General features: G+C 48.9%; 2 protein-coding genes across 2 annotated transcripts; both read left to right on the top strand.

Annotated features, from left to right (window-relative positions):
* Positions 1-49: 49 nt before the first annotated feature.
* Positions 50-22163, top strand: HOGA1 (4-hydroxy-2-oxoglutarate aldolase 1). The gene is made up of 7 exons (XM_059900211.1): positions 50-635; positions 11307-11435; positions 11638-11765; positions 12259-12393; positions 12652-12748; positions 14465-14598; positions 21198-22163. Exons 1-7 carry the CDS (start codon positions 425-427, stop codon positions 21345-21347), a joined length of 984 nt encoding a protein of 327 aa, XP_059756194.1. The 5' UTR covers positions 50-424; the 3' UTR covers positions 21348-22163.
* C16H10orf62 (chromosome 16 C10orf62 homolog) lies at positions 3876-5003 on the top strand. Its single transcript, XM_059900953.1, has one exon. The coding sequence runs from the start codon at positions 3876-3878 to the stop codon at positions 4923-4925; it is 1050 nt and encodes a 349-aa protein (XP_059756936.1). The 3' UTR covers positions 4926-5003.
* Positions 22164-22172: the final 9 nt, after the last annotated feature.

The raw sequence follows: 22172 nt of genomic DNA, 5'->3' as shown, positions 1-22172 counted from the left end.
AGCCTCGCCTCCCACAGGGAAGGGCCGGCTCAGCCAATTGGCTCCGCCCAGCTCGCAACGCGGAAGCCGGGAAGCCAGCCCGGCTCCTGGCTTTGGGGCTGGGAATTGTGGGAGGCGGGCCGGGCCCCACTGGAGGCACCCTTTTGTGTAAGGACCCCAGGAACCAGTCCTCTGTCTGGCCACAGGGACACTGGGTTGTGGCATTTCTCCAGCTGCTCCCCAGGGGGAGGGAAGATCTCCCTGGAGCCAACAGGCCTAGCCTCTGACCCTGGAAACACCCAGCCCAGGCCTGCCTGAGGGCCAACAAGTCAGGGTGCAGCAAATTTTTAACCAGACACGTTGATCATTAACTGGGGTAGGAAGGAGTCCAAACTCAGCATCCCTCGGGGGCAGAGGCCAGCTGGGCTTTGAGCCTCCTGTGGAGATGCTGGGCCCCCGAGTCTGGTCCTCTGTGAGGCAGGGGCTGAGCAGGGCCTTGTCCAGCACCGTGGGGGGCTGGGCCTCACGGGAGGGGAGGAAGGTGGACATCTCAGGCATCTACCCCCCTGTGACCACCCCCTTCACTGCCACGGCCGAGGTGGACTATGGGAAACTGGAGGAGAATCTGCACAAACTGGGCACCTTTCCCTTCCGAGGTAAGTGGGGTCTGTCCGCTGTGGGAGTTGGGGAGATGTGAATGACCCTGGTCTCCTCAGCCAGCAACCAGAGGAGGGTACACAGGCTCTTTCGAGCTGCTCTTGGTCAGTCGGGTACCCTGGGAGTCATTTATTACGGGAGAGGAACAGGGGGCGTTGGTCTGGAGTCAGGAGACAGGCAGGAAGCTAACTGCTGACCTGTGATCTTGGATTGAATCTCGTCTGCCTCAGTTTCTCCAGCTGTAAACTGTTGAAGTTCTTAGCCCAGCGTTATTGTGAGGATCAAACTAGATAATGGGTGTGAAAGCCTTTGTCAACCAGCCACTCTATGCAGGTGTGAGGGTAGTGGGGTGTCATGTGGCAGCGCCGCCAGCGGGCTCATCTCCCTCAAAGCCTTGTTTGCACACTCTCTTCTGGGCAAAGCCTCCCTCGGCCAAATTAATTCCTGTCCTGGATCTTCTGACTCATTTCCCCCGTTACACATGGGCCTCCCCTCTCTGAGATCAGGGACCAGATCATATTTGTGACACTCAACATACAACACAGCCACAGGCACGATAAATGAAGATAAAAGAAGCGGCAAATTCCGCCCATCCTGCCCTGCCCACCCTCATCCATCACCCGTGACAGTTCCCTGAGGCAGTGCTCTCAAAAACCCCATTTCACAGACGGGAAGCTGGGGCTCAGAGTGACGAGATCACTTGCCCAAGGTCACTCAGCTAATAAATGGCTGAGCTGGGATTTGAACTCAGGTCTGACTGCACAGCCATGCTCGTTTTCACTCCACTGCACTGACTGATGAGTCGCTAGGCCAGATTCTAATAAATAGACCCTGATGGGCACCAACTTGGGAATGGAGTGGTTCCGACTGGGGGGATGCAGTGGAGCAGTTCGGAACACGCACTCTCGATTCAAACCACAGCTCGGCCACTGACTTAGCTGTGAGATAAATCTCTCTGAACCTCAGTTTCCCCATCTGACACGTGGGAGTAATAATGGCCACATCACAGGAGGGTTGGGAGAAGAATCTGAGAGAATGCAAGTGAAAACATGCTGTAAATTGTGAAGGGCGATGTACATTAGAAGGTGTGGATTCCAATGATAACGATGATTAGAATGACAGTACGATTGCCACGGCGGGCAGAGCCGCACTGTGACAGTGCCCGCTGGCCTGACTGAGACCCCATTCGTATCTCAGTGCTGTGGCGATGTGACCCTTCCCTAGCGGACAGTGAATGCCCTGTGGACGGCCACACTGAGCAGTGACACAAACTCTAAGTACATTTCTGCTGGGGCTCAGCTCATCGGAGCCTGAGGGTTTGGGCTGAGGCCCGGATCTCTTGAAGCAAAGTGAGAAGCTCCTTGAATCTCTTAAGCGAAGACTCTGCTTCACTTCCCAGGTTCAAGGACACCCTAGTGCAGGGGGTGGGGAGGGTAGACTTTGCATCCAGTGTCTGCCTGCGCCCCAGGCTCTTCTCTGGACCCTTCCTTCCCCCTCCCCCCAACTCACTGCTGCAGTGGGGACAGGGGTGCCTAGGAGCACAGGCTGCAGAGGGTTTGGCAGGCTGGCCACTGGTAAACTACAAGGCAGCAGCTCCCACCTCAGCTCTCTCTTACCCCCGCACGTGGGGGAGCGGGGCACTGTGTAGAAGAGCCCAACACCCGGAGTTAGAAGACCTGTAGGAGTTCTAGTTCTGCCAGTTACGGCGACCTTGGAAAAATCACTGAACCTCTCTGATCCGGCTTCCTCATTTTAGAATGGGAACTGGGCCACAGCGTTCAACATAGTCCTCCCAAGGAACCCAAACCCGAGGCCCCGGCACAGACAACATCGGGCCATAGGGCCCAGTCACAGCTCGCAGGATGCAGCCAGGATGCCCGGGAAGGGAGCAGTGAGCCACTCTAGCACGAAAATCTATGTCTCTCTTGCTGGATCCTCACCCCCTTTTGCAGCCCAAACTCAGGGACAGGGGAGGGAACCATCACATATCACATTGCCAGGGCCTCCTGCAATGAGTTAAAGGTCCTCCAAAGAGGAGATGGGAACCTGCCCTTGATGAATCAGTGAAGAGTTAAGAGATTCTTCTGAAAGGCATTGCCTGAAACTGTGCAGCTCTATTTATTATTTACTTATTTTTTTTCAGCATAGTTAATTTGTACTAATTATTTGAATAAAGAGTATTCTTTTTAAATAAAACTTATGACCGGAGGCCAGAGGGAAGGGTTTTTGCAGAAGGGCCATTGCTCCCTGAACTCACACCCACAAACAACCTCAGAGATGAACTTTGAATTGTTATTTCCAAATGAGGTTAGTGGATGACCCCAGAGTTACTCCAGCAGGATCAGGGAGATGATGATTCCCAGAAAACCTTAAGCTTCTGTCTTATTCCCTTATTATGAAGGAAAGACTATGGTTTCTTGTGATAAGGTATAATATTTTGTGTATATTAAAGCCATTAGTTTGTTAAATAAAATATTTTGTTTAAAATATCACAATTTTTATAACCCTATTTGGCATTGAAAAATGTGTCATATGCCTCTGGGAGTGGCCCAGGCCTGTTTCTACCCTGAGAGGCCCTGGGTATAACTTGGGTTTGACGGTCAGACTCTCAGCCGTCTGTACCTACAGAGAGCCTGGCCAGCTGGCCCACCCACTCATAACCTGAACTGTGCCCACTTACAGGGGAGTTGGGGGCAAATTCTGGGTTTGCAGGTGCATCACTAAGGCAAGAGGTAGCAGCCCCCATCCTGAAATGGCCCCAGGGATCTGGGACGGGCTGAAGCCTCCTGTCCTGTGTATTCTGCCTTCTCAGCCTACTGCTTGTCTTCCTCCCAATTGTGACCTCATGTTATTCCAGAATGAGCTCCTTTCTGGACCCCTTTGGCTTCTGGACCCTCTCTGTTATGGGGCTGGGGGCTGTAAGTGGGGATGGAATGCACTGAGCTGGCAGTGGGGCTAGGCCCTTCATGGAGGGAGACACTAGCCTTAGGCAGCCAGGAATGGATGCCAGCCCAGCCAAGGGGGTCTGTCAACCATGGCCAGCTTGACCCAGCAGCCTCTGCCCCTTGGGCGCCATCAGATGGGGAGGAAGAGAAACCAAAGACTGGAGGATAAGAAGGCCTGAGTTGCAGAACAGGTCACAAGCAGGAGGCAGAAGGGACTCAGAATTGGGGAAGCTACCCTTCCACTGACCTTGGGGACAGCTGTCAGGGTTGGAGAAAGGTCCCAGGCCTCAGCCCATGCCTGTCAGACTAGACAAAAAAGATGCTGTGGCCTTTCCCCGCCCCGCCCCTCAACCAGCTTCCTCACAATGGGGTTCATTGCTGAGGTGGGAGGGGCATTCTAGGGAGGGCACAGTGGGGGGCCTGCCTGCCAGACAACCTCAGGGAGCCTGTCCTTTCAAACATGAGCCATACCATCTGGGCTCCCCCACTCTCAGTGTGCTCTTAGCTCTGCCCGCCTGGCGTGGGGTCCTGGAGACCTTCTTGGAGCTCATCCAGCAACCATCATGCAGGGTGGTGCTGGGGACCGCCCTCTTACTCGGAGGTGGAGGCCTCATGTTGTGGATGCAGAGGAAGAGGAGAAGGAAGACAGATTCTGAGACTGCACAAGACGAGCAAGAGCCACCAGAAAGCGAAAAAGCCAGGAATGAGAGCTGGATCAAATCTCACTTTAGCTGTCTTTCCGAAGAGAAGCTGGCTGCCGGCAGCAACTCCACCTGCAGCCACAGCGCCGGGGCCAGCAGAGGCGGTGCCGCTCCCCAGCCTGAGAGTGGCAGCGGGGAGGCCAGCACCACGATTCGCGTGGAGACCTTCACCACGAGGCAAGGAGAAGAGGGCACGGCTCTTCACCGGGAGCCCTTGACCAGCAAGCAGAGGATGTCTGGGACCTCAGTGACCAAAGAGACCCACAAGGAGTCTGGGAAATCCTCGTCCACAGATGAGGCCACGTGGGCCGCCGTGGCTGCCTGTACCAAGGAGATTGACACCAAGGGGCAGCAGCTGGCTGCCTCCATGTTGCAGCGTGCCACGGCTTGCCAGAACTCAGGCCACCTGGAGTCCAAGGACATCAGCCAGGAGGAGCTGAAGGCCCTCGAGGAGGTGGAGATGAAGCTGAAAGGGAATTTCCTCACCCAGCAGGAAACCACCACAGCTGGTGCCAACCACATGCACACCTTCCATAGCCATTGCCACCATGGCCACGAGGGTTATCCAAGCCACCCAAGCCACCCGTGCCACAGCCTGCCGAACCGCGGCCACCAGGCCTACCAGCCCTTTAAAGCCACCTAACCACAGATGGAGATGCCCCTTCCCCCCACAGGGCTGGCACACAATCACAGGCATCCTATGTGGTCCATCTCTCCGATGGGGCAAACTATGTGGCCCAGATGCTGCTCAAACCCCTTCTTTGTCAGGCCCTCACAGGGGTCCCGGGCCCCTTGGATTCTGTGAGCAGGGTCTGCCACTGATGGCCCCTGAAGGAGGGAGAGCTGGGGGGAATTGAAGCAGCTGAGACAGACTCACAGGCCACGGAAGACCCACCAAGAGAAGATGCACGAGGCAGATCCCAGGAGTAGCTGAGAGCACCACGCTGATGCCAGCTGCCTGGAACTGAGCCAATAAAGCCTTGTATACCCTCACTCTGAATCTGAGGGCTTTGTGGCCAGCCCCAGGTCTGGGCGGGCCTCTGGGGAGAGGGTTCCTCCTCCCACAGTCCTCTTCGTGTGGGCTGATTCGAGACTCCATAATTCGGCCTCCCGGGTCTCAGTTTCTGGGCGTGGGGCATCTCCAGGGGGCTCAACCGCCACCGACCTGCTGCTGCCAAGGAAGGAGGGAGCAACAGGGAGTTGGGGGCAGTGGGGAGAGACAGGCTTTGAGAAGCCAGGAAGTAAGCAGGGGTGGGATGTAGGTCACCCTGTGTACTGCCGCCCTCTCCCTGCCCGCACTGGGATCCGTGTTGGTGCCTCCCCACCACCTACCTTCAGAGCTACTGTGCGATATGCTCTCTCTTCTTGTTCATGCTACTCTTGCTGGGGCTGCCTCTGCTGCAGTACTGCTAAACTGTAGTAGGATTAGTACTACCAGTAGCTCCGCCCGCCTTTTTTTGAGTGTTTAGTATATGCCATGCTCTGTGTTGTGTTACGGCACAGTCCCATGAGGAAGGTATTATGTTATCTCCATTTTGTAGGTGAGGCTCAGAGATGTAATTTTCCTGAGACGGCCTAGACAGTAAGTGATGTTGCTGGGGTCAGAGCCCAGCTTGGCCTGACTCCAAAGCCCGTACCCCGAATCCCTACCCTGTGCTGCCCCTGAGTCCGATGGCCACCATCCCCCAATAGGTCTATCTCTCTTATACTTATCCCTGTCCTCTTCCCACATGTCCTAACACTTGCTGTGTCGTCCGGCAAGCCTGGGACTCTCCTTGCCTCCTCTTCCTGGGTTTCACGAAGCCATTTCTGGGGCAAGCAGTGACCCCCAGTTAGGCAGTTAATGGGAGGCAGCTGTCTCCCCCATGAAACTTGAGAGAAGTCAGCTACATGGTACTGTCTAACCTCCAGTGTCTCCTTTACGTAGAAATTTCTTACCATTTGCATCTATTATGGATTTACCGTGGTTCCCAACCTGTGGGCCTTCAACTCCAGGAGGAAGGTGCCCAGAATCATTGCAAAGGATGGGTAAATCTATAAACACCCTAAATGTTGTCAATTGATTTTATGGAGCATAGTTGGGAGTATTTGAATATTTTTGACATTACTAATAAGTGACTTTATATAAATGTTGATACGTGTGTCTGTGAGTGTGTGTGTGTGTGTGTATTTAAAGTACTTCATAATAGGGACTTCCCTGGCGGTCCAGTGGTTGAGACTCCACGCTTCCACCGCAGGGGGCGCAGGTAAGATCCCTGGTTGGGGAACTAGGATACCCCATGCCGCACAGCGCAGCCAAAAAAAAGGAAAAAAAAGTACTTCATAATAAAAATCTTAATTGGAAAAAAATGGGGTCAATCACACTGGAAAATATTGGAAGCTGCTAATTAGACGGAAAGCAAGAGCAGTGAGGTTTGGCTTCTGCAAGTGATTGTTAAAATGCATAAAATGCGTGCATTTATCTGGAAGACCTTAAGTCCCTTATTAAAAACTTATTACATAAAATTTCAGATTAGCTAATTATGACTTTAGAATCTTAACTTTTAAAAAGTTTCAAACTGGCAAAATTCAAATGAAGTCTGTAGTTAGTATCGTACCAATGTTTAAGTCTCTGGTTCTGATCATTGTACTCTAGTTAGGTAAGATGTTGTCGTTAGTGGGGGCTGGGGGAGGGATGTATGGAAATGCCCTGTACCATTTTTGCAACTTTCCTGTAAATTGGAAAGTAGTTCAAATTAAAAGTCAAAAAAGTTTTCAGACAATTTAGTTAAGAGTGATATCAAAGTTTTATTACAGTTGTGCTGCAGGGAAAATAGCTTCTAAGCAGCCAACTCAAGTATATACTCTTGGTAAGGATATTTTTATAAGAAAAGAGAATGGTTAAATCATTGTTAGACTAGATAGAAAGAAGAGAGGTTAACAGTCACTAGACTCTTGTCTGAGAGTCCAGTGGGAGAGTGGCTGGTTTCCCAGATCAAGGAAGGCTTAATTCCATTAAAGCTCATTAGGAAATTGCTTAAACATTTCATCAGGAACTTTCATTTCTTCTTAGTGAGAGGTTATGAATTACATCATGCAAAAAAGCTCTGCCCTAGACCAGGTTTGGGACAATTTTTCTTTTATACAACAAATTATCAACGCACATGTCAACAGGCAGTGTGCTGGGTGTCACGAAGGAGGCCAAAATGAGGAGGACACCATCTTTGATCTTGATGCTTCTAGACAAGGTAGGGCAAGTGCTGGGCAAGGACAAAATGCTATGGAGCACAAGGGAGAGGGGGATTAAGGAAAGGCTTCGTGGTTCTTGCAGAATTTGAGGGGCTGCAACTAGGGAGGTGTTCTGGGCAGAGAGAAAGGTGCAGGAGCAAAGGTGTAGAGGCAGGATGATGGCAGTGTGTCTGGGGACTCTGACAGTCAGTTTGGCTGGAGGGGAACATTTAGAGATAGGCAAAAGGGAGGAGGAAAAGCCCGAAAAGTGACTCCAAAGCCTCAAGGCAAAGAGAACTTAGGAGACTGTCCCATCCAATTTCCTCATTTCACAGCAGAGGCCAGTTTGAGAAATTTTGCCAAGTCCCAACAGGTGGGGGTTGGGCAGATTGAAGGGTTCTGAGGATCTCTGTGCATTTTTGAGTAGGCAGTAGGGAAGGACAACGAATAGGTAATGGAAGTTCAGAGGAGAGATGTCCAGTGAAGGCTTGATCCCAGGAAGACTTCTCGGAGGAGGTGGCAATGATGATGGGCCAAGGGGCATAACACTGACTGGGGATACTCCTTACATCAAAGAGACTGTGATTCCTTTTGGCTACAGTAAATCACCCTCTTGCTTGTGTGTCCTCAGCCCCCACCTACTCCCCTTACCAAGCCTTTCTGGCTCCCCGGAGCAGCCAGAATAACCATGGGGGCAAGGGAGAGAAGCTTCTGAAATGAGCCTATTTCCTCTTAGAACTGGAGGGGTCCTGAGAGGTTCCTGAGTGCAGCCTCCCGTCCCACACCAGCCATCCTCCCCCTCCTCAGACTGAAAGTTGCCACCCTCCTGATTTAAGGCTTGAGCACTCCTCTGACTAATATAATGATTACAGCTAACATATTGAATGCCAGGTTCTAGCTATTCCAAGCACTTTACAAATAGTATCTCATTGAAACTTCACAAGTCTTGAAAAAGGGCACCAATATTACCTCCATGTTTCAGTTGGGGAAGCTGAGGTTTGGTTACACCATTTGCCCAAGGGCTCAGAGCTGGCGAGGGGCCACATTGGGGGTAAAACCCCGGCTCTGACAACCCGACTGTGCTGCTCCCTGCTTCCCCACCGCTCACTTTCCTCACTCCCCACCCATCTGGAACCCTGGCCTTTTCCTCTCCTTTAGCCCCACCTCTACACCACAGTGGCACATTAGGCCTGAAACTGGACATCTGGTCAAGGAGAAGGAGGGGGCTCTTGGCAGCATCAGTTCACAGACTTCAAAGTGCTTGCTTTCTCGTACATTTTCTCATTTGAGCCTTTAAGACAGCCCTATCAGGTAGGATTGAAGTGACTTTATTGTCGTCCCAAAGAAAAGGAAATGGGGTCTCAGCGATGTGACTTGCCCCGTAGCCAGAGGGACTGGAGTCCAGCGCTTGCCTGACTCTACCACACTTCCTCTTCCCCAGCCTGGCATCTCTTCCTTCTTGGGAGTCAGGCCCGGGTCGGATGCTCCCTTAAATGAAATGAGGAGAAGCCACTAGGAGTCTTTTTTTTTTTTAATTTATTTAATTTATTTATTTTTGGCTGCGTTGGGTCTTCATTGCTGTGCGCGGGCTTTCTCTAGTTGTGGTGAGCGGGGGCTACTCTTCATTGTGGTGCGTGGGCCTCTCACTGCAGTGACCTCTCATTGCAGAGCATGGGCTCCAGGCACTTGGGCTTCAGCAGTTGCAGCATGCAGGCTCAATATTTGTGGCATGCAGGCTCAGTAGTTGTGGTGCACAGGCTTAGTTGCTCGGCGGCATGTGGGATCTTCCCGGACCAGGGCTCGAACCCGTGTCCCCTGCACTGGCAGGTGGATTCCTAACCACTGCGCCACCAGGGAAGCCCCCCACTAGGAGTCTTGAGCACAGGGGCCTGCTTCGCCCACCCAGGACAGCTCAAGACCCAGCTGTCCTGCTGTTTAGGCCAAGTCCAACTGTGGGGACTGGAGGCTTCTGGAACTGACCACCAGAATGAAAGGGGACTTGGGAGTGAGTGACTGTGTCTGGAGACATGTCTGAAGCAAGAAGCCCCCTTCAAGGGGGCTGGCAGGAAATGTTGCGGAGGCCGTGGCAAAAGCTTGATCTCTAAATTCTTAGCCAGAGGGTGCTGGTCCAATCGTGGCTGGATTGGAGCCCTCTCTGGGGTTGGCAACTCTGCAAGTGGGATGATGCACTGGGAAATCACTGTGGCCTTACGGAGCAAGACAAAAGGAGGCTCCCACCATAGGCCCCTAGCCTGACACGGAGGAGTTGATCCTGAGGAGGCAATCCAACAGAAGCCAAAATCTATTTGCCTCAAGATGTTCCCTGCAGTGTCACCAAGGCAAAAAACTGGGGGAAATATGCTAAGTATCCTGTGAGCTCTTCTGGCAACCCACTCAGTGGACTTTAACGGTATAGTGAACAGCACAGAGAAAGGTTTGTGGTGTAAAGCTGTCTCCCCATCACACTGTGTCCCCTTAAGGATGACTCACAGGAACAATCTCTCTTTGTCCCAGTGCCAGGAAACTCTGTGTTTCTCCAGGGCAGCTGCTTTGCTTTATCTTGATTTCTACATACCTGTCAGCTGACCACGTTTCCCTTTTAGCTTTGACTGTCGGGAAGCTCCAAATCAAATTTCTGGCCCATCAGAACTGTATGGCAGGGATTTTGTATACTAACATTGCCCCTGGCTTTCTTTTCTTTCCTTCCTCCCAAACGGTCTTCTATTTATTAATAATCTTCGTTTATTGTATGCTGTATTTAAGAAAAAAAAATTTGGAATGGAATGGAGAGGAGAAAGAACAGGAAAGAGAAAGTAAAACGAAAAAAGCTGAGAGGAAAATGGTTTAACCTTCCATTTAGATTCAGCTGAAGAGCATCAATTCCACTGGTCTCTCATGGATATAAAAGGGTTGACACCTTTAACTGGTAAAGTTAGAAATCTCACAGATGATGGCTAAAAAAGGAAAATGCAAAATAAAATAATGAGATGTCATTTTCCACCCAGAAAATTGGCAAAAATTAGTTCTGACAATACTCAGTATTGGCATGGCTGAGCACTAACAGTTTTTTCTGTGTGCTGCTGGGGTATGAACTGGCTAATTGGAATTTGGGCACGTGAAGATGCATTTCCATGCGACTCAGCCTTTACACACCTAAGTATCTAAACTGAGAGAAACTTTTAAACGTGTTTGTTTCAGCATTGTCTGTAATAGCAAAATTAGGATGTATTCTAAATGTCATCAAAGGGAGAATGAAAAGTAAATTGTGGTCTAACTTCACAAGGGAATATTATACAGCGATGAAAATGAATGAATCAGAGCTCCCTGTACTGCTGTGGCCAAGGTGCAAAACACAATGGTGAGCAAAAATGGCAAACTGCAGAATGTTATGTAAGTGTGATTCCATTTCTATAAAGTTTTAAATGGCAAAACCCATCTTATATATTGTTTATGGGTCCAGATGTATGCTTTAAGGGTATAAAGACATGAATGGGAACAATAACCACTTGAGACACGCCAGAGATGAGGAAGAGGAGGGTGACGGGGTGGGGGGCGGGTGTCATGGGTGCTGGGTACACGGATGTGGATTCTATTATTAACTATTCTTCTGGGCATGCCTAAAACATCTCATTAAAACAAAGAAAAATGGTGTGAACACTGTCACCGCGACTGGGTAGCACACTCTGCCTGCATCAGGACAAAGATGGGAAGGAAATGTGTGATAAGCTGTGGTGTCAGGGAGGTAGGAGCCTGGGTGAGCGTAAGTCCAACATCCGCTTTTTCACAAGCACTTGGGAAGGTGTCGCTTCTCTTGCAGGCTTCGTGGTCCAGGGCTCCAACGGCGAGTTCCCCTTCCTGACCAGCAGTGAGCGCCTGGAGGTGGTGACCCGCGTGCGCCAGGCCCTGCCCAGGGACAAGCTCCTGCTAGCCGGCTCGGGCTGCGAGTGTGAGGCCTTAATGCCCCGGCCCTGGCGGTAGCTGCTGGGGGCGGGGGCAATCTCCCTGACCTGGGGCTGGGTCCGGTCTAGCGCTTGCTCTGTCTCTTCTGCGCTGTGCCCCTTGCTTGCCCCAGGGTCCTAGCCCAGTCCTCTGCCTCCTGCCCTCGCCCACCGGGGCCTGTAAGGAAGACTTCCTCCTTCCTCCTGCAGCCACTCAGGCCACGGTGGAGATGACGGTGAGCATGGCCCAGGTCGGGGCTGACGCCGCCATGGTGGTGACCCCTTGCTACTATCACGGCCGCATGAACAGTGCCGCCCTCATTCACCACTACACCAAGGTGGGTGTGAGGGGTGGGTGTGGGCTTGAGGTCTGGGGCCAAGAGGAAGCTGGGTGAGGCAGAGATGCTGCCTGGGGAGGGGAGGGGAGATGAGAGAAGCTGGGAGCAGAGTGGTGAGCCTACTTCCCATGAATGGCGGCTTTGGTAAAGGAGAGGGATGCCACCAGGTACCAGCTGTGTGACAGTGGGTGACTGACCTAACCAAGCTGTATTGCTGTTTCCTCCCCTCCCAAACAGGAGGAATAATGGAACCTTCCTCCAGGGTGGTTGTGAGGACTAAATTCTATCAAAACATAAAGGACTTAGAACTGTGCCTGGCGCACAGAAAGCACTCCTAAGTATTAGCCAGGACTAGTGCTTGCAATCAGGGTGCATAGCACTGTGACTTCTAGCCCAGCAGGTGGGCCAGTCCAGGTAGCCCTGCAGAGACCCGAGCCCGGACCGCCTAGGGCCTGGGGCAGCTGCCCTCTCCTCTCTTCCCTGTGCCCCTCAGGTTGCTGACCTGTCTCCAGTTCCTGTGGTGCTCTACAGTGTCCCAGCCAACACGGGGCTGGACCTGCCTGTGGATGCGGTGGTCACGCTTTCCCAGCACCCGAATATCGTGGGCATCAAGGACAGCGGTGGTGATGTGAGTGGCAGCAGCTCTCGGCTGTGGCGCCCTCCTCCTCTTCTCTTTTGCTACCAACTTCCGGGCAGCTCTGGGACCCGCTTCAGTCCTGGGCTCCTGTGTGGGTTCCCTCTGTCCTGTGGGCTCTCTGGGGTTCGTCTGAACTCTGAGGCATCTCTCTGGGACCTAGGCTCTCATTCTCCCACACTTGCCCAGCCCCCATCCAGGCTGGTGGCAGAGCCTGTGGGCCCAGCTCTCACACCAAGTTTGCCGTTACAGGTGACCAGGATTGGGCTGATTGTTCACAAGACCAGGAGGCAGGATTTCCAGGTGTTGGCTGGATCGGCCGGCTTCCTGCTGGCCAGCTATGCCGTGGGTAGGCCTCTCACTGCTCTCAAACTGTGATGAGTGACCAAGATATACACAGGCAGCTGGGTTCTGCTGGGAGAGATGGTGAGGGCCAGGACTGGGTGTAGAGGGGGCCTTTGCCAGCCTGCCTGCTCAGAAACCTCAGAGGTCTGGCACACTGCTTACTTATCTGAATAGTGGGTGCTTGTGAGTGACCTTGTTGGGCAGAGGAGGGTGGCCAAGTACAATCCCTGGCCTGTAGGGGGGATGCCTACAGTTTGCTCTAAGTCCCAAGCTCCCTGCTGAGGTGACAAATTTAGCTCCTTTAATCTCACTTTGTAAATCATTCTCTGAGGGAAGAGGCCTTGGGGCCCTTCGCACTAGTCTGGGAGTGCATTTTCCTCTCTCCGTGGCTCCAGGCCAGAATGAATTGTCAGGCCTGTGGGGTTGGGCTGGGATCTTCAGCTGCCTGATCAGACTCTGTTCCAGTCCAGGATCCTAGGAATGTCACCATTAGACCAACTGCTCTTATCTGCTTGGGGTCAAGGTCCTTGGGTTCAGACTGGATTTGAGCCATGGAGGGGAGGGAAGCATCTGCTCCCTTCAGCTGAAGCCCCAGTGAGTGTAGATTTGAGTTACTTTTCCAACCATGCAGGGGAAAATGCTGGTTCCTATTCTCTCTTGTCTCTGCAGACTTTGACTTGTGGTATAGGTCCTGCGTAGCTCCCCTCTGCCTTGTCACAGTCTCTAAAAGGGAGAGTAGAAGGGACCCATTTATGCTTCATTCCTGAAAGTGTGGTAGATGGAAATATCACAGGCTCTGGAAGTTGGGGATCTGAGCTAGAATCTGAGCTCTGCCATTTATTCACTGAGAACCAACAGGGCAAGGTACATGACCTTTCTGGGCCTGAGTTTCTACTCTGCAAAGCAGGGAGGTGTTATGAGGATTAGAGAGCATTGGCCGTATGTCTGCCATAGTGCTCGGCACATAGTAGGTTTTCAATAAATGGCATCTGTATTAGCTCATTCGAGCTATATTAGCATTGGCTTGAAATGCCTACTCTCTCTCCAGTCTTGAGGCCACTCTGCTTTGAGTCACTCCTAACTAGCTTTGGAATCACACTCACAGGCTTGCAGAAGTGGCAGGAACCTCTGAGATCACAGCCAGCCCGTTTTCATTGTCCATATGAGAACAAAGAGAACCAGAGAGGGTTGAAGACTTGTCCAAGTTCATGCAGCCAGTGGGAGGAAATGCCGGGTCTCCTGACTATGTCTAGTGCTCTTTCCCCTCCCCTAACCTCTCCCTCACTGCTGTCCCAGGCTGAATTCACTGGGGGGAATAAAATTTCAGTAGAGCAAAGGCTTCCCATCCACTCCATCCCCTTCCAGGGCTGATGAGTCAAGGGGCTATTGGAGGATCGTGGAGGTGTCAACTGGCAGGTGGGACTTTACTCTGTGGGGGGAGTGGGGGAGGGGTGTGCAGGGAAGGAACTGTCCTTGAATTAGCCTTCAGGCTCTGCTCCCTGCCCCTCAGCCTGTGGGAGTCTATTTTGAATATGCTGGAAATGTTCTCTCTGGAAATCTGTACTCTGTGAACTCACAGAGCATGTCTCAGATGTGGCTAGCCAGTGGCCTAGAAATGCACAGCCTGTCTGCCCAGAACAAAGAGGTGCTGGGGACCAGGATTTGGAATTCTCTGCAGGCAGAGGCTCTGGTTGGTATTCTGCATCTTACTCTGTGGCAGGAGCTGTGGGGGGCGTGTGTGCCCTGGCCAATGTCCTGGGGGCTCAGGTGTGCCAGCTGGAGCGACTCTGCCTCACAGGGCAATGGGAAGACGCCCAGAAGCTGCAGCACCGCCTCATCGAGCCAAACACTGCGGTGAGTTCCCAGCCAGTGGACACAGAGTGGGGGTGGTCTGTGTCCTCATTGGAACAGGAGCCAGTGCTGGCACAGGGGTCCCCACTTGGTCTCTTCCCTTTCAGAAAGTCCTTTTAGAGAACATCCCAGTGTGGGAACTCTTTGTGCCTCCCCAGAAAATCTTGACTTCAGGAACAAAGTCGAGCCACATTGGTTCTCAAACTTACGTGTGCATTAGAATTCATTTAGGGAGCTGGTTAAAATTCTGCTCCTTTAGGCTCAGGAACAGTCATTGAGACAAGCATCCTGGGTGATTGTGACATCAGGAATCCTGGAACCTTACTTAGAGATGCACTGCCTAAAGAGAGGGAACCATGGGCCTTTATGTCAGCTTTATAAGGGGCCAGATCCTGAAAAACAGAATGATTGAGAGTAATAAAGGAGTGGGAAGGCTGGAGGTATTCAGAGCGCAGCTTTCCCAGGAAAGTCCTGTCTTCAAATAATCCATTCTGTAGTCAGACTGTGTACCCCAACTCTGTGCTGGGTAAGTCAAGGAGAAGAGGCAAGATGGAATGCTTGTCAATTGCAGGCAGTGTTGTGCTGAGCCATATTGGAGTCTGAGGCAAAAAGAAAAATGTGTGTCCCTGGAGACATGTTTTTATTCATATTTTAAATTAAACTTTTAATTTTAGGATAATTGTAGATTCACATGAAATTATAAGAAACAATACAGGGAGATCCCATGTACCCATTACCCTGTTTCCCCCAATGGTAACATCTTAAAAAACTATAGCATGAAATTACAGCCAGGATTTTGACATGTATACAGTCAAGATACAGACTATTTCCAGCACCGTGAGGATCCCTCGTGTTATCCTTTTAGAGCCACACCTACTCACCTCCTGCCCCCACCCCCTCCTTAACCCCTGGCAATCACAAATATGTTCATTTTTATAATTTTATCAGTTCAAGACTGTTATATAAATGGAATCAGATAGCCTATAACCTTTTTATTTCCTCTATGAACAAATCTTTTTTTTTTTTTTTTTTTAGTCTGTAACCTTTTGAGATTTGCTTTTTTCACTCAGCATAATTTTCTGGAAATTCATTCAGGCACATGTAAGCAATAGTTCCTTTTTATTGCTGAATAGTAGTTCACGGTGTGGCCATAAACGGCTTGTTTAACCATTCACTTGGTGAAGGAAAGCTGGTTGTAAAGCTGCTATGTACATTTATGAACAGGTTTTTGTGTGACCATAAGTTTTCATTTTTCTGGGGTAAATACACAATTGGTGGGTCGTATGTTGTTTGCAAGTTTAGTGTTTTAAGAAACTGTTTTCCAGAGTGAGTGTACCATATTGTATTTACATCAATGTAAATGTATGCGTGACCCAGTTTCTCTGCATCCTCATCAGCATTTGGTGTTGTGACTTTTTTTTTTTTTTTTGCCATTCTGATAGGCATGTTGTGACATCTCATAGCGGTTTTAATTTACATTTTTCTGATGGCTAATGCTATTGAACATCTTGTCATGTATTTATTTGCCATCTATATATCCTCTTAGAAGAAATGTCTGTTTATGTCTCTTGCCCATTTTCCAACTGGATTTTTTTTTTTTTTTTTTTTTTACTGTTGAGTTTTGGAAGTTCTTTATACCTTTTAGATACTAGTCCTTTGTCAAAAATGTGGTTTGCAAATATTTTATCCCAGTCTGTAGCTTGTCTCGTCATTCTCTTAACAGATCTTTTGCAGAGCAAAAGTTTTTAATTTTGAGTCAGTCCAATTTATCAATATTTTCTTTTATGTTTATGCTTTTGATGCAAGTCTAAGAACTCTTTGCCTAGCACTAGATTGTAAAGTTTTTCTATTTTTTTCCTAAAAGTTTTATATTTTACAAGCCTGTGACCCATTTTGAGTTAATTTTTGTAAAACGTATGAGACTTAGATCAAGGTTCATTTTTTTTCTGTTCTTTTTTGGCCTGTAGATATCCACTTGCTCCAGCACCATCTGCTGAAAAGATGGATCTTTCCTTTACTGAATTACTTTCACACTTTTGTCAAAAATCAGTTGGGTGTATTTGTGTGGGTCTATTTCTGGATTCTCTATTCTCTCCATTGATCTATCCCTCTGCAGTACCATACAGACTTGATTATTGTAGGTGTGTAATAAATCTTAAAATCAGATTTTAAGATTTTAAGCTAGACTGATTCCTCCCACTTTGTTCTCTTTTTCCCCAAAAAATTGTTTTAACTAATCTAAATCCTTTGTCTTTCCATATAAATTTTAGAAAAATATTGTGTATGTCTACAAATACTTGCTGGAATTTTGATAGGAATTGTGTTAAACCTGTACACCAATTTGGGAACAATTGGCATTTTTACTGTGTTGTCTTCAAATCCTTGAATATGGTATGTCTCCATTTATGTAGACCTTCTTTGATTTATTTCATCAGCATTTTGCAGTTTTTGGCAAACCAGTCCTATACAAGTTTTGAGAGATTTACACCTAAGTGGCTCATATTTTTTGAGTGATTATAAATGATATTGTATTTTTAATTTCACTATTCATATGTTCATTGTTAGTATCTATAGGAACACAGTTGATTTTTGCTTCTTTATGTTGTATCATATGACTTTGCTGAACTCACTTATGGGTTCTATGAGATTTTTTCTATATTCCTTGGGATTTTCTACATAGACAATCATATCATCTACACATAGGGAATGTTTTATTTCTTCCTTTCTGATCTGCATACCTTTTATTTCCTTTCTTGCCTTATTGCACTGGCTAGAACTTCCTGCACTATGTTGAATAAGAGTAGGGAGAGTGGACATCCTTGCCTTGTTTCTGATCTTAAAGAAAAGCATTCAGCCTTTCACCGTTAAGTACAATGTTAGCTGTAGGTTTCTGTAGATGCTCTTTTTTAAGTTGAGGAAGTTCTCCCTCATTCTAGTTTTCAGAGAGTATTTAAAAATCATGAATGGATGTTGAATTTTTGTCAGATTTTTTCTGTATTGGTTGATTTGATCATGTGATTTTTTTTTCCTCTTTAGCCTGTTAATATGGTGAGTTACATTAATAATTTTCAAATATTGAACCAGACTTGTATCCCTGGGATAAACCCCACTTGCACATGGTGTATAACTCTTTTTATATATTGCCGAATTCCATTTGCTAATATTTTATTAAGGGTTTTTCCTGCCTATATTCATGAGAGATATTGGTATGTAGTCCTTTTTCTATCTTCCTTCCTTCCTTCCTTCCTCCCCCCACCCCTTTCTTCCTCCCTCCCTTCCTTTCTTTTCTTTTCTTTTCTTTTCTTTTCTTTCCTGTCTTTGTCTGATTTTGGTATCAGGGTAAAAATAGCTTCATTAATTGTTTGGGAAGTGTTCCCTCCTCTTCTGTTTTCTGGAAGAGACTGTGAGAATTGGTGTTAAGTCTTCTTTAAACATTAAAAAACAATTCTCCAGTGAAACCATCTGGGCCTGGAGATTTCTTTTTTGGGAGTTTAGAAATAATAATGGCTCCACACTAGGCCTCTACGGATACCTCCCTAGCTGGAAGGGGTAGAAGTGCCTTCTTATTGCTACCCGTGTGGCCTCCACTGACATCTTGAGTGTGTCTGGTGGGGTGGCCTCCTTAAGGGTGGGCAGTGGTCAAGGTTCTGTCTCTCCTCATTAGGCCTCTTCTGAGACATCCCTCACGGATGCGGAGGAGCACTCTTTATGGCTGAGTGTGGAGTAGAAGTTCCGGCTTCCAATTCAGCCTTTGCTGGCCTGGGTGGGGTGGAGCCACAGTTTTCTCCTGTGGGGTTTGGCTGGTGTAGAGTGAATACTGTCTACAAGTTCTCCATCTTGCTCAGCTGCCGGAGAGTACAGACGTTTGTAGGGCTTTTCTTGTCTCTGCTCATTGGCATTTCAGGGTCACTGTTCCTTTAGCTCCAAGTCTGGACCGGGGAACTCAGCACCGTGTTGTTCCTTGGGTCCCAGGGTTCCTAGTTGGTCTTCCTTCTCTCTGCCTTTCAGAATTTTACATTGGTTTTTATATAATGTCCTGGGTTTTTTTAGTTCTACTTACTGGGAGGAATAAGGAAAAGTATACCTATTCCATCTTCCTGGAAGTGGAAGCTCTAAGCAGTTTTCTAAATGGTGATTTTTTTTTCCCTCCTAGAACATTAAAGTAGTTGGAAAAAATATTGAAAAATTTAAAAGTAGGCACATTAAAATTCACAGCATTTTTTTTCATTTAAAATATTTTATCTAGGGCTTCCCTGGTGGTGCAGTGTTTAAGAATCCGCCTGCCAATGCAGGGGACAAGAGTTCGAGCCCTGGGCCGGGAAGATCCCACATGCCACGGAGCAACGAAGCCCGTGCGCCACAACTAAAGACCCAACACAGCCAAAAATAAATAAATAAATAAATTTGTTTTAAAAAAAAATTCTTTAAAAAAATATATATATATTTTATCTATACCAAAAACATAACTTATTAGAATTTTACTTCCCTGGCTTGAATGGAAGCAAACACATCAACATAATTTTTTTCCCAAATCTACTTCTAGAAAAAAATTGACCATTCAAAATATGCAAGACATGTATATAGGGGCACACATAATTAGTTTGCCTCAGGCTACAATATGACAGGGCACGGCTCTGTTGGATCTTGTCTTTATTTAAAGCTTTGACACTTTGTTCATCATGGATTTTTTTTTTTAATATTGCATTAAATATTTGTCTTGTGACTGAGTTTTGCCTCTGAGGCAATAGTCCCAGACCGATCTTGGCAATGTTTTCTTTGGTAAAGTGGTGGGCAGGCTCTAGATTTCCCTCACAGCTTATATCTTTACCTCAAAAGGACAGATTAACTCAGATTTAGAGAAAGGACAGCTGAGGAGGCAAGCACGAGTTTCCCTGGATGTGAAGGTTCTCCTGGGATAGGATGGGCTACAGATAGAGTGTAAGAATTGCAGAAATGAGGGCCTTTCAGCTGAGCCCCATCAGGGCCCAGGCTGTACTATACATTCTGACATTCCACTGGGGCGGGACCTCTGCTCTCCCACTCCCATCCGCCTGTGAGAGAGCAGGTCCCAGAACCTGCATACCACCCGGATAGGAAGAGGAGGAGCTTCCAGGCCGCTTGAGGTCTGGCCTAATAGTGGTATTTTTCTCATCCAATTCTTGTGACATGGGGTAGATGTTGTTACCTCCTAATTTGATAGATGAAACAGCTTGGGCTGTCCCTTGGGAAGAGAGGATACTTGCTGCCTTCCTAGTCCTTGGCATGCCATCCTGCCTTACCCTTCACTCTGCACCCCGTCCTGTGCCAACTCTGGGCACACACTCAGGAATGCCTGGAACACCTTTCTGCTGCCCGGGCTGTAGGCTCAGCCACCCCAAGAGCAGCTTGATGTCACCTTATTGCCCTGCACTGCTTGAACACAATGTGCGTCCACTGCCCTCCCACCCAGCCGGCCTCCTGCCCCGGCTATATTTAGGATTTTCCCTGGTTTTTACCTCCAAAGCGTTCAACCCTTTCTCAGCATCTGAAGAGGGGCAAATCAGAGATCTTCAGACCCTTATGTGGAAGAAAGCTTTCCTCTAGGTACTTCTTGTTTCCATCGTCTTTCCCACCCTACTCAGGTTTTGGGTGAAATGCTCAGGTTATTAGAACATGACGGGGGCCAGGCCTGGGAGGAGGCTTGCTAAAGTCTACTGGCCTCTAGTGGTGAATAGTTATTAGTCAGTCATTCGTCAGTGGTTCTCAACCTTTTTACCCCAAACAACCTCTTTTATTAGTTTTACCCTTCTTGAAGCCCATATTTCTAAGGTTTTACTTCCCTCAAAATGAAACTTTATTAAGTAATCATTACTTTCTTAGTTTTTAGGTAGTCAAAGATTAATCTAACACTTCCCATCAGCATGAAACAACCCGTTGCTATGCTAAACACAAAGAAACTTGATTCTTCATTTTCTGTAAAACTCCGTGCATGATTTTAAATTAGATCTCCCACTACAATGGAGAAGACTTTACAGATCATGTTATCTGGCCCCCTCGTGTTTTAGGCAAGTGAACTTGCTCAGAGATAAGTTAATGATACAAGGTTACAGAGTGAAACTTCTTCGGACAACGATGCATTGTTTTCCCTGTGAGAGCATTTGGAGCTGGGGTCAGGGAGGAGCTATGGGTGCATGGGGAGAGACCCTGCTGCGGGGGCAGTAGAGGTCTGGGCTGTTCCGACTCCCCACTCCTGGTGTGCCCTGGGTCAGGTTCCAGAGAACTGGGCTGCAGACCAGTGAGGCTCTAGCGCCCAGACCCACAGCGCTGCTGCCTTCTCCCATCCCAGTTTGAGGACTGAATGCCACTCTCCTCCCCGATGGGGCAGATTTCTCTCCTAAAACCAAAGCAGGTGCCTTCCTTCATTCTAGGTTTTGGCATTGTGTTCTCTACTGCGGACCTGCCTTCTGGATTCCCAATCTACCCTGGGTGTCATAGATTTGGTAGTCAGTTTACCGGGAGGGAAGGGTGGGAACCCTAACTTTCCGAAAGTGACACATGTCTGGGTCCCAGATGTGTGTGTGCAGGGGACTCCCCAGTCTCTTCTAACAGGCCCTGCTCCTCAGGTGACCCGGCGCTTCGGGATCCCGGGGCTGAAGAAAACCATGGACTGGCTTGGCTACTACGGAGGCCCCTGCCGCGCCCCCTTGCGGGAGCTGAGCGCCGACCAGGAGGAGGCGCTGCGCCTGGATTTCACCAGCAACGGCTGGCTCTGAGCGTGAGGAGGGGACCGCCGGACCGCGCCCATCTCGGCCTCCTGCCTTGCGGCAGCAGCCTAAAGAAGAACGCGGGGTACGAGGGTTCAAGGCCCCTCTTCTTACTTCAGTCCTCCAGGTAGCCTCTCTCCAGGCGCTGCCGTGCACGCTCGTTTCCTGTTCTCCCGGCCCCATGACCTCGCATTTGTATCCTGAACTCTGGGTCTCTAGAGACCTTCAGTCTGGGAAGGAGCAATGACTTACTTGTCTCTCTACTGTGCTTTTCTGTCCCCTGAGACACGTGAACCAGGAGCCAGAGGGGAAAGCCAGGGGGGCAGCTGGGCACAGAAAGGCCATGTTTTGCTGAAAGGAAGACTGCTTAGACTTGGGGGTACAAACCTGAGTCCAGCACAGTGCAGCAGGAAGCCAGGGTGACTCCTGAGAACCCAAGTTCTGACTCCTTCCAGGGGAAGCAATAGGTTGGGAAACCTGATCAGAAATGTGTCACTGGTCTTTCAAAGACACCCCCCCTCCCCGCCCCAAGCTGCATTCTAATCCTTTCCTAAATCTATTTTGATTGATCTCATATTGTCTCTAGCCTTGATCCCAACCATCATGTGCACAAGTGAGACAGCCCAGTGGCTTGCCAGAACTGGTAAATAATGACACCTGGTGGATAAATGTTACATTCTAGAAGGCTATTCTAGCCAACCCAGGTCTGAAACATTAGGAAAGGGGACTTGGCCTGAGATAGGACCATCCTCTTGCCTATACACACTCTGCTTTTATTGTTAGGAACAATTACTTTGTTACTGCAATAAAGTTGAATAAGTTAAATTAGTGTGG

This window comes from Balaenoptera ricei, chromosome 16 (genome assembly GCF_028023285.1).
Source record: "Balaenoptera ricei isolate mBalRic1 chromosome 16, mBalRic1.hap2, whole genome shotgun sequence".
In the NCBI taxonomy this organism is placed as follows: Eukaryota; Metazoa; Chordata; class Mammalia; order Artiodactyla; family Balaenopteridae; genus Balaenoptera; species Balaenoptera ricei.
This window is presented reverse-complemented; position numbering and strand designations above follow the sequence as displayed.